This window comes from Magnolia sinica, chromosome 10, assembly GCF_029962835.1.
Source record: "Magnolia sinica isolate HGM2019 chromosome 10, MsV1, whole genome shotgun sequence".
Lineage (NCBI taxonomy): Eukaryota > Viridiplantae > Streptophyta > Magnoliopsida > Magnoliales > Magnoliaceae > Magnolia > Magnolia sinica.
The window spans coordinates 80,268,416-80,284,390 of record NC_080582.1 but is presented as its reverse complement, the minus strand read 5'-3'; the positions used below and the strand labels follow the sequence as shown (position 1 = coordinate 80,284,390).

Genomic DNA, 15,975 nt, shown 5'->3' with positions numbered 1-15,975 from the left:
TAGATGTCAGTGACAATCAAGTCCGTTCATCCGTTTTGAAAGACCACAAAGTAGGACATGAATCTACAAAATCGGGCATTTATGATACTTAGTTGGGCGTTACTAAAGACATCGTTGGAAACACCAAACGAACCTACCTTTTCTCGTGGTTTGGCCCAAATGAATTTTAGATCTTAGTGATTTTTAGAATCATGTCTTATTATGGTCCTTCAAAAGATATGAACTGAGTGGATCTATCACAGACATACTTTATTTATTCAGGGGTGTTTGGCCAATCAAATCTTAGGTTAAAGTACATCTTAATGGTTTTTTAAAATTTAACTTATTTCATTTTTACATGAAAATTGAGGGGTGTTTGGCAAACCCAATCTTGATTCGGTTAACCGAACCATCTTGGGTTAATTCGATTTCAACGTAAGTCAAGTTTTCAGTAATAAATGATTTTGATTCCTATGGAATTTGGGCTAGTCGAACCCTGTCATCCGCCAGCCGAAGCAGTTTAGGTTAAGCCTTTATAGTAATACATATTTTTTAATTTTCAAAAACTTAGGTTAGTCGAACCCTATATTCGGCCAACCGAAGGTATCTCAGGCCAGCTGAAGTTTGGCCTGGGCTAGCCTAAGTGTTTTTTTTTTTTTTTTTTTACACATGCACACACACCCCCACACTCACGTCGTAGTGGGATTTCACCACCTATGGATACTCGAACCCTTGATCGGGTGTTGAAACTCCCGAGAGTCTACCATTGGAGCAAGAGGCTCTAGCCGGCCTAAGTTTGTTTCAAAATAAGGTTCCATGAAATTAGTTAGCCAAATGAAGGGATTCTTATGCTAACCAAATATCTAGATCTTTTGCTATAAATAGAAATCATTTCTCACTATTTCAAAGCACGAAAAAAGAGAGAAAAACTTTTAGAAGCAAAATAGAGAAATTTTATTTTTTTTCCTAGCTATTTGCATTATCATTCTTTTATTATTATTTTAGTTATTCAATTCTTTTCTAAAGTAGTGTTAAGTTCATTTAAAGAGTAACATATACTTAACTTGAAGTTAGAGGATTGAATCTTCAGCTTTTAGGGTTTTGTTTTGTTTTTTTTTTTTAAAATTATATATCCCTAGATCATTTTGATTGTACATACATTGGTTCATCTTTATCTAAGAAAAAGAATCGTTGCATCTATTGAACCTTCAAATTTAAAGGCTTTATCAATATCTTCACTTCGACTCATGTCTTCAAGAAAATAAGTTTTTAATTTTGGTAAATTACTTTCAATTTGGGTTGATTGAGATTACCCGAAAATCTCATCGGGTTGAGGAATGATAACCCCGTGAAAATAACTTAAGGTTAGTTGTGATATCTTGTGAAAATTTAAAAAAACTGTAAGAGGTTGTTGAGGTTAGCTTGTGAAAACTTCGAATATAGTGGAAAGCCAAAATTACGTGGAGAAGTAATTTTGTGAATTGAGTAGGTGCGTGTTAAACACTTAACCACTATAACTCCGTGTGTATTATAGTGACTGATAATTTTATTATTATATTTATCATTTAGAAATATTAAAATCAAGAAAGTTGTGAAATAATGTTGTACTACCTAGGATTTTATGTGAAGGTTGTCCTATGACTTAATCGAAATCAACATTTTAATATTTATTGCTGTTGAAATTTATTTTCTGCAATTCATTATAAAAAATTGATTAAGTCCTATTCACTCTCCTATAGAACATTAATAACTCAACTTACATAGGGTATATCAATTAAACACAAATGTAAATAGCTGCTAACTAATGAATTTCAATAAAAAACCACATATATTAATAACACTTATCGAATAACATAAAAAGTCATAACAGTAGGAATTTTTTATTGCTCAAGCATTTCATCGAACATGTTGACTACTAACAACCCATAACATTAGAGTTTACAGTAATAAATCAATTCAAGTATAAATAGCACATGGATATTATAAACAACAAAAATCATTATTTATTACTATCATGAGTTGATAAAATGAAACCTACAAGAATGGTCCACACCTTGGGGTTTTTGAAAAAAATGCTAATTCTTAATCAAATCAAAGGAAACTTAGGTAAGATTCATTTAATCTAACATAAGATATTTTAACTAGGAGGTATGAAGCATTTCTTACCTTCGATCGCGCGTAGGAGTGAATTTGACAGAGAAAAAGGGTAATAGCTTGGGTTTCGTTGAAGGGATTCTGGTGCAAGCAAACACCAATGACCCCATTCTCTTTTTCTCTTCCTTTCTCCCTTCCTTTATCTCTTTATTCCCAAATTTGAGAGCAAATACATATGGGGAGAGGGTGTATGAAATGAAATGGTATTTATAGTGCCAGATTGTGCATAAATGGCCCTAATAGTCATTTGTTCATTATACTAAACATAAGGGGATTGTTTCTAACCAATGGATACAGGTCAATTTAAGCCATGGGATCAGTTTCTCACTAGCGGATCTATATTTGAACACAATTATCTGATAATCAGACGTGTTGATCAATCGGGAAGGCCCTAACTCATATAAATGGTCATCGAGCATCGATTGGGTCTATAACTATATGGATGTGAGCATGACAATAATCTTAATCAGTGCCTTGGTCATTATCTAACAGTTCGAAAGCAACAACTTTGGCAAAGACTGGATACAAACAATTAACTTAAGTTCTTGATTGATTTTAGAAATATTCACACATATCATGGACTGACCTTTCGAGTCCAAGTTGAACGATTTGAGATGCAATATCGTCTCGATGTCTCATGATAGACATCAAGCCTAGTAAGGTGAGCGTCTTTATATAGTCTCAGATTTTGTGGCCCGCTAACGAGTAGTATAGAACTTGTTCGGATAATCATGACATTTTTAGAAAGAATTGGCCAGTGAGATTTCTTGCGTGAGATGATTACGGTATGCATTAACTAAGTTCATAGTGTGACCTATTTTCAACTAGCGGAAATGGCGATCCGATCCTAATCACCCTAAACCATTAGTAAGCTAAAAGAGTAACTGAGTCAGTTTGGTTTGTTAATTAAGATTTGACCCCTACTTGTCTCGGCTTTAGGTATGTCTTTATTTAGTTACGATTGTTTTCATTAGTTGGTGATAGGTCAGCTAGATTTGGAGCTTTAAATGAATAAATAACGAGGTTAGGCTCGACGTTTAAGTGATTGGGTGAATTCGTTAGATTCCTACGGTTAATTAACCGGATTCGCACGGTTCTTTACTGGTAATACCCTTGTATAGGCTAACATTTAGTGTTGATGGTCAGTAAACGGTAATATAAGCTAATTATAATAAAAAATTTTCAAGGAGTTTTTAATTTCAAACTGTGAAAATCCAGAACATTACAATATCTAAAACATATATCAAGGTGGGCCCCATGGTAAGGGCCGCACCATCTTGGCAGGTCTCACCTAATCCACTCTCCAAATGGTTAAAGCTTGAAACCTGCATGAAAGTTAAGAGGGGCCATGGATGATGAAATGATTGAGGGATGCATTTAATAGCGCTTTAGTTAAAATAATCACATTTTTATTTAATTGCTTTTAAGTTGAACTTCATGAACTTTTTCAATGTTTAATGTCAACAAAAGTTTAGTCCTAAACAACCTATCAAAGTCACTCCTATTCATGATATGTCTAGCCATGTCATGATATCTTGGACGAGTTATTATCATACTCTTTGTCCAAGCACATCTATAATAAGAATTAGTTAACACATGTGGTGCATGTGCATATTAAAAACTTCAAACATATGGCACATATGTGGTGCTTAAATATATATTATGATATATATGGTCTATGTTGGGTGATTGAAGATATATGGTGACATATGTGGTACATATATAGTATATGATAATGTACGGTGTCACATGCATCATATGCATCACATGCACAACTTATTATATGTATTGATAAATATTATAATATTGATAAACACAGCTTACAAATCATACAAAAAGTTTGATGGTACGTATTGGAAGATATATGGTGATAACTTGGAAATAAACAGGAAAACTTAGTGTTGAAACAAGGTTATATTTATGACTCTTAGCAGGCACCATTTTTTATTTTTATTTTCAAAAGATTCTCAAAGTTTCATTGATATGGAGAAATTAAGCAGGGGCTCAGGCCATAAAAAGGGTGTAAGACCCCCTGCTGTACAAGGCATTCACATTTGGAAGGCTCACCCTAAGTGGCCCTCCTATCATATAAAGGAAAAATCAGAAAAAAACTAAGAGAATCGGACCGCTCCTAATCCAGTCCTATCTAAGACCAGCTTTTCTCTGGTGGCGAGAGAGAGGGAGGTCGGTCGAATGGAAGATCCTGGTCTACTAAGTTTGAGCTGGCCCCATCGAGCTAGGCAGTCCAAACGGAGTTAGCTTCTCTAGGGATGTACTTGATTGAAATAGAAGACGACGCTCTTTAAGGGCTTGAAACTGATTTTTCCAATGGTACGTGTTCCAAGGAGGGTTCCCTGCTGTGGAGAAAAGGCCAACCACTCTCAGCAGCACCATGATGCATGGGTTTTATGCACATTCTATAATGATATATCGGCCCATGGAACGCGGATTGTGTCCTATCCTTTTCATCTCCAGCTCGGAACAGGCAAGGGATCTGAGTGGCCGCCATAATGCATGCGTTTTATCCAGACCGTTCATTCATTTTTCTATATCATTTTATAATAGAGGCTTGAAATTGAAGCATATCCAAGACCAAAGTGAACCATACGATGGGAATTAAACTCTCATAGCGCTCGGGAAGTTTTGGAACGAGCTGATATTTGTGTTTTTTCTGCTTAAGGTCTATGTAACTTTATTAATAGGCAAATAAACATCACAGTCGAACTTAGAAAAATTTGAACGGTGAGAACGACTGCTTCTTGTGGTGTGATCCACTTGAGCCTTAGATTTTCTTAACTTTTGATTTTATTCCATAAAATACCACGAAGAAATGGATGGACGGTGTGGATAAAATCCATACATCAAGGTGGCCACTCAAAACTCCTATCCGTTCCCAGCTGGAGATGGACCGCGTTCCTGCTCATGTAGACGAGACGAGAAGAACATTCGTCCTTTCACATTTCCTACCGCGGAAAGGCAGGTGTAGGCCGGTGAAACGGATTGGCTACTCCCCCTGACACCAGCCCCGTGGCTGATGGTCGGTGCTTTGTGGGCCCCATCATGATGTATGTGTTTCATCTATTCCGTTCATCCATTTTTACAGATCATTTTATGGTTTGACTCCAAAAACTGAGTGGTATATATATCTCAGATGGACCACACCACATGAAAACAATAGTGATTGGATATCCATCATTAAAATCCTCCCAAGGCCCACTGTACTGTTTATTTGATATCCAATATGTTGATTAGGTCATACAGGCCCAGATGAAGGGAAAAAACGAAAATCAGCTTGATCCAAAACTTTTATGGCCCCAAAATGCTTTTTAATGGTCAACGCTCATTCAACACTGTTTCCTGTAGTGTGGTTCACTTAAGATTGGGATATAACTTGTTTTTGGTCTCATACCGTAAAATGATCTCTAAAAGTAGATGGACGGCATGGATGAAACATATACATCATGGTGGGGCCCACGGAGCACCGACCACCAGCCATTGGCTGGTGTCAGGGGGAGTAGCCAATCCGTTTCGGCAATAAAGTTATTCATCGATACTTGGCTGGCTCTTTCAACGGTCAATTCAACTCGCCGTGTGGGCCCCACCATCTTTTAGACGGTGGTTGTGGGCATTGATAATCCAGATAATTGTCCTTTGTTGGTCTCTAATATCTTTAAAAAGGGGCTATTTAATTAATACCCTTGCAGACAATGTTGAGTACAACCATCCGTACGTATGCACACACCATTGCACACGTGGCATCTATGTGCTCAATCTGATCCTTCCAAATTGTGGGTCGGCCAACTATCTTCTGGTAAACTTACTGTGTTATTGGATGTCATCAGATGTGAAAGTTTAAAAAATGAATGGGATTGACGGTCCAAAATTTAACAGACAAATTCTAACCAATCCGATTTTAGTACTGCCAAATCAATATGATATATATTACCTCATTTCTCCGTATAACTTTGTGTCCACGATTTAATGGCTTGGAGCGTTGTATTTATGTGCCATGTTGACTATGGTTGCATGCATGTGTATAGACGGTCATACCCTACCAGAGTATCAATGCTCTTTGCAGCATGCGACGTACGATACGTAACAATAGATATTATAGTTGGGATTCACAGCAGACTTACGTTAGTTTGCGTATGAATGAATATTGTGTGTATGGCATCCAAACCGTACAGTTGGTAACCCACCATGAATTCATGTTGGGCCCCAACATTAAACTGATTTAAGCATCAAATGTTGAATTTTTTGGTTTAACAAATAAATAACTTATTAAAAATTTTTGTTTTCCCATCGAGATAATTTTAAAATTTTGAAAAGAAATTATATCTTCATTAATGTAAAGAATGTGAGGAAAATTATAGTTTATAAGTAATTGAGAGAGTAATATTCTTATTTGGAGAAATTAAGATGAAATGTTTGATTTGTGTGTTTTAGTGTATAGCATTGTCACACATGTGTGTGCTCGGATATAAATGTAGGCAGTGTTACTATAGTGATACTAGATGACACACTTTATACTTCTTAAGTGCATGAGCTTGGGTTTTATATGCTGCTGGAAATGAATGAGCTTTGATGACCCAGAACACTCAGAATTTAGTGCCAATGGCCGATGACCACCTAGCAACGGCCCACTCTTTAAATGTAGTACAAAGTGGACTATCCTAGACAGAATCATCCAACTCCAAGAGATTTCATCAGAATCTGAAATGATCTCTCCATACATTGCTCGTTCTAAGAAATTGCTAATTACCTAAAACATTGTTTTCTTAAGTGGGTACCTTTCTGATTGTTGTACTATTCTTTGATTTTCAATATATTTTTACAACATCAAATGGGCCACACCACATATAATGATGGATAACCACCCGTACCATATGAATAGTTTTTACAAGCATATAAATAAACTCTATGTTATACTCGTGTGAATACTATTTTTAACTTACATATAGGTATGTTTTGATACAGCAGTTGTATATAGTAAGTTATGAGAAATTAATTACTTTTTCAGCCAACGTACCTGATGAGTAGAATATCCAATCCGAGCAAAAGGTCGTCCGTACCATGAAACTCATATGATATACAAATCAATCTGGTCTACTCTTTGATGGACCACACCACCACAATAAGTCATACCATTGGCTGTCTACTGATTTTGATGTTGTATCCCATTCAGTAAGTGAGTCTGCCTTATTTTTACATCATGTGATGATCATAGTGTGGACCACCCTTTACAATGTTTGGATACTCTACATGTATGTCAGATTTACGAGAAGAGAATGGTTGCATCATAACTTCTGACGCAGCCACTGTATACGTTTTGTGCAAGGAAGAGTCGCATGATTGATAAAAAACTACACACAACTTCTACTATAGATTCTTCATTGCATACGAAGAATCAATTGAAACATCTGCAACCATTGATGTTTGCAAGTACCACCCATGCAAGTTAGGTGGCCCATGCACCTCCCTTTTCTCTTCAATTATAAGCCCCTGATGGATTAAGACCATAGTTTGGTGATTCAGACCATTGACCATGGTCCCATGAATGTGGGAGCCTCGATCAGTAACCTTGGGAGAAAAAAGAAATGATTGGATGGACAGGATTATCCAATCCGGCATGTTAATGGTGGAATTCCCTATCCACAATATGGTTGATGTAGAGTGGGTCGTGGACAGCTTCATAGCTAAGATGGATTAGAAAAGGCTTGGTCAGAAGCGGAAGTGATTTGGACTGTCAAAACTTAAGAGGAACGTATCTCGCAAATTAGAATGAGCTACCATATATGATTTTGGAGTAGGATAAGCTACTTTAGCCATACAACTCTACTATGCCGGGTTGCCCAAACTGAATTTGCAAAATACCATCAGATCAGTGGTTGAAATCCCATTTTAGTTTTGTTTTCATTATTTATTATAAGTTTTATTTTGAGTTAAACTTTTCAATGGGCTTCAGGAATTGCACCCAACATGAAAAAGTGCTTAGAATAATTAGGAGAACATCCTGATGTAATTTTTAAGAGTTTTAATTGTAGTTTGATTCTGAAACTTCTCCCAGAGAAATACATTTGAGAAGTCTAGAGAAATCATGCAGATACAGAGGAGTCATCCCTGTGAAAGATGGTAACCTTATCACGTTCATACCAGCGTAAATGGTCAACTAAATGAACGGCGTGATTCATGTAACCATGAACGTCAGTACAACTAACTGTGCAGATGAGGACAATGGACAGCTGTACTCCCCTGTAGAACGGGACACGTGTATATCATTTTTGTGGTGGGAACACTACGAAGTACGTACTTGCCTAACACTAGAGAGATGGTAAGATGATAACGTGGGATTTTTGTGTGGTTTGAGATGGGCCATGCAAAAAGGTTGTATGGAAACATGGGTTAGCTTTTCGTTTCTTTCCTTTTCTAAGCATGCAAACGTAATACGGCAACGCTTAGGAGTGGCCCCACTTCCAGCATTGATAAACTCCTGGCCCTTGGATTGCCAAACACGCCAGCCCTTAGTCAGCCTTTTCTTTGTCACATGTGTACAAAAGCATGTTGCGCGTACACACTCTGCGTGCTTACTCGGTTAACTTAATTTTCATGTCTGGTGGAGAAAGGAACATGCGTGCCGCTATCTAGACCGTCCAAATTGTGGGCCCCAACGAGTGGTCCGGGAGCATAACACTAATACAATGTATATTGGATCGGTCCGCATATCCACCATTACTTGGAATTAAGTCCATGAGTGAATTTTAGAGCATTGGGATTGTCTGACCGGTTCGAATTTGGACGGTCTGGATTGAATGGATGCGAATTTCCTGCAACAGTTGTGGTAGAGAGCCGTACAAAAAAAGATCTGTGGAGCCCACCATAATGTACGCGTCTCCATTCCCACTGTTGCCTGTGATGTTGTCCACATGACTTTTGGGTCAGATTGATTTTTTGGCTCATGTCCTGCATTGAGTTGATTCACATGATGGACGGAGTGGATGTCACACACAAATGGGCCCCACTGAGTTTTTGTTGCATGGGCTTCCTACAACAGTAGTGAATCTCCCTTCGCGTGCTAATCGACACGTACACGTGGAACGATCTAATTGTCAACCTATGCATGTGATATAATCTCTGAATCAAATGGTGGAAGTGTGGGGCCCACCCATGTGGACCATCAGATCGCAGCCAAGATGGGATGAGTAGCGTACGTACCGGATGATCGATACATGCACGATAACAGTAGCTTCCAGCAGGGGAGTGAATACACAATGCTGACGCTGAAAGGTTGTACACTACCGTCCATATCTTTTCATCATTTCACACAAATAGGGCCCATAGGCAAGTGATCCAAACCGTTGATATGATGTTTCTGATCGTAGATGTTTCATTCACCAAATTTACCTGAGATTGGAGGATTCTAGCTATAATATTTGTCCATTTTTATTAGTTTAATGTGAACCCATGGAGCCCATAATATTGACTGTTTGGATGAATGAACTGTGGGCCCCACTAGACAGGTCACAAAGGCAGCTGATTGGATGATCCAGACCTCTGATTAATTGGAACCATTGATAATGTTTCTTGTTAACCGTCCAATTTGTGTCCATCAATGCATCAGTCAGGGCACCACTTTAATGTAAATTTTGTAAAGTGGTCCACCCAAAGTGGGGCCCACCGTTAGGACATTTGATTTGAATTACATACATGCCACGTGTGCTGTTAGCGAGTGCATGCATATGATCCGTCACACTCTACAAAAAGTAAGATCTTTCAAAAGTAGACTTTGAGGGCATGGCCCATCTTGCAGGCTAACCTGACAAATGAAGTGGGGCCCACTTATAGAAAATGCAAATCCTATCTTATTAACCATTGAAATTGTTCTTATTAATCACCCCCGTAATAATAACAATAAATCCTAATTATTAATAGTAATAACATAATAAAATAAAATTAATATAATACTCAAGTACAAAAAAAGTGATATTTACATCTCCACCCTTCAAATGGGAGTAAATTACGACTATGCCCCTCGGTCAACGACGACCGTTATCTCATCTGGCAGCCAATCCCCACTGGCCCTGGAATCCTCACTCACTGACAAAAGCCTGACGGTCGTGCAATCCTCCAACAGCGAAGCGGTCTTGAGCCGCTGAAAACCGGGCACAAGAACCCGGTCCGCCCACTCCTCGAACCCGGTTTGGCCAAACCACACTCCCCCAACTATCCGTTCCACCACCATGCTGTCCACCTGCATGGCCCACCCATCACCAACGGCTGCTGAGAATTTGGCCGTGATCTTTGACGCCACCTTGCTCCGAAGCTGCCCGAAATCGACCGGCTTGAAGACGATCATGTTGTCGACCGAGCCGATCAACATGTCCGGTGGATAATACGACGGATAATACGACGGAAGTGACAATGGCCACTTGTCTACTGGGCCATGCTCCTGATCATGATCGACGGTGAGATCACTCGAATTGTGGGACCCCTCTGTGACATTGTCATCGGCCACATTGGCTTCCAAATTCAGGTCGAACGGTAGAGTGGCGGATGCGCCGGCATCTTTTCTAGGCTTGATTGGTCTGTCTTCTTGCTTGTCCATCAGCCACTCGGCCCGGCGCTTGCTCTTCTTCCGCACCACTGATATCTGTAACTGCCACCTGTGGCCCACCATAGCTGCAAGCTTGTCTTCATCAGTCGGGTGGGAATTCGGCGAGTTCTTGAGATTTTCTGGCATCCATTCAGTGGTCATGATGAAAATCACACTTCCCAAACTGATCTCGCGCCCATGGGAATCCATCAGCCGTCCCTTATCGATCGCACGCTTGATGCTGGCCTGGACTAGCATGTCTGCGCGATCGATGTTCTCGAGCACAACCACTGAAAACGGGTTCCGCCGCACGGCCTCTGCTATCCTATCAACCATAGTCTTGCCACGGGAGCTCACATCAGATTCATCGTCATCTGTCTGTGAGCCAAGACGGATGGTAATTGGATGGGCCCCATAGACAAGCTCCGATAAGGCCAACGCCATTTTCTTCTTGCCGGCCTTATCCGGGCCGATGAACAGCAGCCATATATAGCCCTTCGCTCCAACCCCACGATGATTTCCATGATCTGCTTTGTGCTGAATTATGGTAGTAGCAATTGCGGACGCGGCTTCCGGCTGCCACCCAACCTTCTCTGTGAGGCCCTTGAAGATCCTCTTGAAGGAGTCAGCGTCCATTACATTAGTATGCTTTTCACTTTGCCGCCATTCGAATGGAATGCAGCTTGTGAGATCTTTGATCTGCTCTTTATGGGTGTTCTCCATGGAGTTTTCGGTGATCTTCGGACACCCAAGAACAAGATCTGTCCCAACAAGGCTTTTGTGAGGGGTGATGGGATTATCGGGCGCGTCCTGCATAGGACCATGGCCCATTTCTAGGATGCCTGGTTCATTGGTTAGCTGTAACTTAGGTTGTAATGGCTGGCGGCCAAGCAGGTTTGGATTGTATATGCTCGCTAACAAATGGCCTGCTGTTACTGTTCGATCAGAGCCAACGACATTGTCAAAACTGGGGTGGAGACTTCGACATGTTTCATTCCATTTCTTCTGCAATTCTTCAATTTTATGCTTCTGAGCGAGTTCTTGATCTCTTGTCTGCAAAAACCACAAAAACAGAACGAAACAGAAGCGAATGAATTCAGTACTGAAACCATTTGAAATTTGAATTCAAAGGTGTGAATTGATGTTTGATATGTGAGCACACACCAGTGTTTGATCTGTTGGTTCGATGCCACCATTGCTAAGCTTTGCATTCTGCATCCATTGTGGCAAGGTGGGCCGCGGTTCTGATTTGGAATCCAGGGAGGATTTCTTGAGCTCATTTGATACAATCTTGGACAGATCATGCTTGTAATTCTGCATACAGACAGAGCAGCAGATAGCCCCTCTCGATGAATCCTTGTTTTCGAATGGGCCTAGTGATGGGAGAGTGGGTCCCTTCATTGGGACACCTTTCAGTGGGGTGAGAGATCCGGCCGAGCCGCTTAAAATTCCATTGCCTCCGAGCCTGAAATTTGAAAATGAACAGAATTCAGCATCTCAAAAATCAGGCCTTGTTATAAAAAAACCATGCAAAAATCAATCTTGTTCAGTCATTGTAATTTCTAGAGAGAATTCAAGTCTTGAAATAGTCTTATTTCTGCCTTCTCTCTTCATAGTCATATGCATCTCTTGGGTTTGCTTCAGCATGACATGTTTGGGTGTCTCCAGAAACACAAACAGGCCGTATCAATTTCCACCACGACCGATTGTCGGAGCTCTCCATTCGCTAATCAGAAACCTTCCTAATGAGGTTTCCATTTTTCATGCCTACCCATATGCATTGCTGAATCAATATGGATGGCCTCATCTCCATATTCATCCAAATCACGATTTGGGTGTAGGTCCAAACGTATCCTTGATCAAGAAATCGAAAGACCCATGAACATCTGTTGGTTACCTAAGCTCTGCATACCAAGTCCAAGACACAAAATAAAATGTATTATGGCCAAGACTCTATACAAAATGGATACAGTGTCTCTTCTGTATCTGCCAAAATCATGATTCGCGAGTGCATCCAAACACATCCTCAATCAAGAAAGAGAAAGGCCTGTGAACATCTGCTGTTCTCCTAAAGTCTCCATACAAAATCCAGGACTTTGCAAATGGGACTATGACTGATCTAGGCATACATCCAAACACACTCAGTCAAGATTCTACACAAAATGTCTGCTCAAATCATGATTTGGGTGGAAATCCAAACATAGCCTTAATAGTTAATAGAGAAAACGAGAATTCCATGAACAGCAACGTGTTGTTTTCCCAAACTCTCTATATGAAATCCAAGACTTCTAAACAAAATAAACTGCAGCCAAGACTACCAATACAAAATGGATATGGCCTTACTCTGTGTGCTCAGATCGTGATTTGGGTGGACATCCAAACGTACCCTTAATCAAGAAAGAGAGGGATCCTAGAAAAACTATACAAAACGGATATGGCCTTACTCTCTGTCTTCTCAAATCGTGATCTGGGTGGAAATCCAAACGTACCCATAATAGAGAAAAAGAAAGTTCCATGAATATGGCCGAGACTACCTCTACAAATGGATATGGCCTCTCCTGAGTCTCCTCTATGTTCACTTAGAAATCGTGATTTGGGTGGACTTCCAAACGTAATCTTAATTGAGAAAGAGAAGGACCCATAAACAGTATTCTGTTGTTTTCCCAAACTCTTCATGCACAATTGAAGACTTCTAAACAAAATACTGTGTCCTAGATAATCTATACAAAATAGCTATAGCCTATGTATATCCACTCAAATCACGAATTGGGTGAACATCCAAACATAGCCTTAATCAAGAAAGAGAGAGACCCATGAACAGTAATATGTTGTTTTCAAAATCTCACTATTGAAAATCCAAACACCAAGGAAGCTCTCTGTTCCAATTTTTTTTATTTTTTAAATTCCAGTAAGACTATCTGTTCATTCATGGAATGATTCATTTTATTAAAAAATAAAAGAAAAACAGAAACCAGCCATGAATCAAAGGTTAGATAAATATAAACATTCAAGGTCTGTGATTGCAGAATATGAGAAAGAACACAAGACACACCTGGGAAACAGCCCGGGAAGTGGCGCCCTTGCGGCGATTGGCACTGCCTGCAGATCCCAGTCATTCTCCATTGACGGGTGGTAGACCTGACACCTCAGATATGTCTTGCACGTCGCCGTCCCGATCAGCCACAGACTACTACTAAACTTCGCCAATAGCTTCGCCACCTCCACGACAGCGGCTCGCCCTGTTTCTGATACAACCTTCTGCTGCAGAATTGGACCTGGACCCAATACACTCAATCCAGGCGGCTGCTCGACGAGCCATTTCAAGTCTCCTAAATTGATAATCAAGCCGTTGCCACCGCCACCGCCGATTCGGGTCTCAATCAAATTGCCCAATTCACTCCATTTCTCAGAGAATTGCGATTGGTCCGGCCCGAATTCCTTCTCCAAAGAAACTACCTGAACATTCCTAAGCAGGCCGACGTCGCTAACCTCCTTCTTCTCTACCATTTGCAGCACCTCTCTTATCACCGCCTCTGGTTCAGACTCCCCCACCAAAATTGGATTCCGCTTCTTCCACCTCAGCAGAATATCGACAACCTGCCTCGCTTCCTCCCTCTTCGGCTGCCCAGGCTGCTGTTTCTGCAACCGTGGATTCATATACAGATTCCTGCTGACCGGCGGGGCAGCAGAATTCAGCGGCCCCGCCGAATTCAGCGACTGCTCAATAGCAGCCTTGACAGCAGGGCTGGAGAAGCTCGCTTCTCGCATAACCCGGCTGATGCTCGGGTCGTCAAGGATCGAGATGATCAGCTGCTCAAGCTCGACCTTGACGGCCAGCAGCGGCTGCTGCTGCTGCTCTGGGCATCCACGGCGCTGATGTGCTTGAGCCCGCTTGAGGGCAGCCATCAGCGCGTTGGATATAGGCGGGTTGAGCCGACCAGAACCCGGCTCGCCCCCACCATGACCGGACTGGAGCCGGTCTAGCGCGATGCTGAAGCAGAGCTCCAGCGCACGGCATTGGAGTGGATGAGATGAATTGGGGTGAGACCGGATGCAGGCCTCTCGCAGGTACCCGGTCGGGGACCCGAGCAGCGTCGCGGCCACGTGGAGAGGCGTTGTCTGCCCGTGGCCGCGACGGGCAGCCTCGGCGATGGAGTGGTTGAGAATGGTCGCCGCTTCCGGCGTGAGCGTTTGTTGGATAGTGGTGAGACCTGCTCTCATGATGGAGGAGCTCTGTTTTAGACCCGAAGAAGAAGAAGAAGAAGAATCCTACGGTATTTGAAATTCTTCAAGTTCTTGAGAAACATTTCATTTCAATCGGTCTACTGTTTGGGAATTGAGGAATCCTTAATAGATGCGGAGATTATGGGGTTGGAATGAGAGAGAAATGAAAATGGAATGGAAACAAAATTGTACTTTCATGGAAAATTCATCTTATGTAGAAGAAATTAATGAGAGAAAAGGAAAGACGGGATCTTTTCCTTCACATATAACAAATCATATAACCCCTCTCTTTTTGGGAAAGATAAAAACATTTAAACGGTGGGTGGATGATATGATACACAGGCAATGAGTGTTGTGCAAAGGCACTTAGAAATTACTTAGAAATGCATACTTTGTTACTATTGGTGTTCGAAATACTGGAATCGTGCAATGCATTGCACCCTTGGGATACAGGCACGTATCGGTTATCACACAGGATATATCGTTTGTATCATGTAATTTATCGTAAATTTTGAGAAACATGAAAAAACATTAGGAAAATGGTTAAATTTTTCAATGTAACTTATGAGATTATTAAAAAAGACTTTAATACACACTTTTAAATCATAAAGTTAAAAAAAAAAGGTGTACATAATAGATTTCCTTTGAATAGGGTCCTCAGCTATGCGCTGTCCGATTGAACTAAAACAACTATATTCAGTATCAACCTCGTCCATCATTTTTTCCATATCATTTTAGGGCATTATCCAAAAAATAAAATAGATCCAATAATCAGGTAGACCATATCATAGGAAACAACGGTGATTGACCATTAGTGGGCCACAAAAGTTTTGGATCAAGCTAATAATAATTTTTTCTCTTCATTCAAACCATAATTATCCGGTAAAATAAATGGACGGAGTCGACAAAATACATGAATTATAGTGGACGTACAAAGTTTACAAAGTACACTGCTTACTAAGGGATCCATTTCCCACTACACTGCGGTGGGGCGTTGACGTAGGTATATTTCCTGCAAAGTTTCTGCA

At 40.6% G+C, this 15,975-nt stretch overlaps 1 protein-coding gene across 1 annotated transcript; it reads right to left on the bottom strand.

The window, feature by feature from the left end:
• Positions 1-10,002: 10,002 nt before the first annotated feature.
• LOC131217120 (protein SUPPRESSOR OF MAX2 1-like) lies at positions 10,003-15,268 on the bottom strand. The gene is made up of 3 exons (XM_058211882.1): positions 13,776-15,268; positions 11,888-12,188; positions 10,003-11,776 (listed from the first exon to the last, which is right to left on the bottom strand). The coding sequence occupies exons 1-3, from the start codon at positions 14,942-14,944 to the stop codon at positions 10,154-10,156; spliced, it is 3,093 nt and encodes a 1,030-aa protein (XP_058067865.1). The 5' UTR covers positions 14,945-15,268; the 3' UTR covers positions 10,003-10,153.
• Between the last annotated feature and the right edge of the window lie 707 nt (positions 15,269-15,975).

Excerpts from the sequence above, each read along its gene's own strand:
- LOC131217120 (XM_058211882.1), bottom strand. The coding sequence starts at position 14,944 with ATGAGAGCAGGTCTCACCACTATCCAACAAACGCTCACGCCGGAAGCG. Across the intron at positions 12,189-13,775 it reads CTTCCCGGGCTGTTTCCCAG|GCTCGGAGGCAATGGAATTT; the intron begins GTGTGTCTTGTG and ends TTCAAATTTCAG. Across the intron at positions 11,777-11,887 it reads AACCAACAGATCAAACACTG|ACAAGAGATCAAGAACTCGC; the intron begins GTGTGTGCTCAC and ends TGGTTTTTGCAG.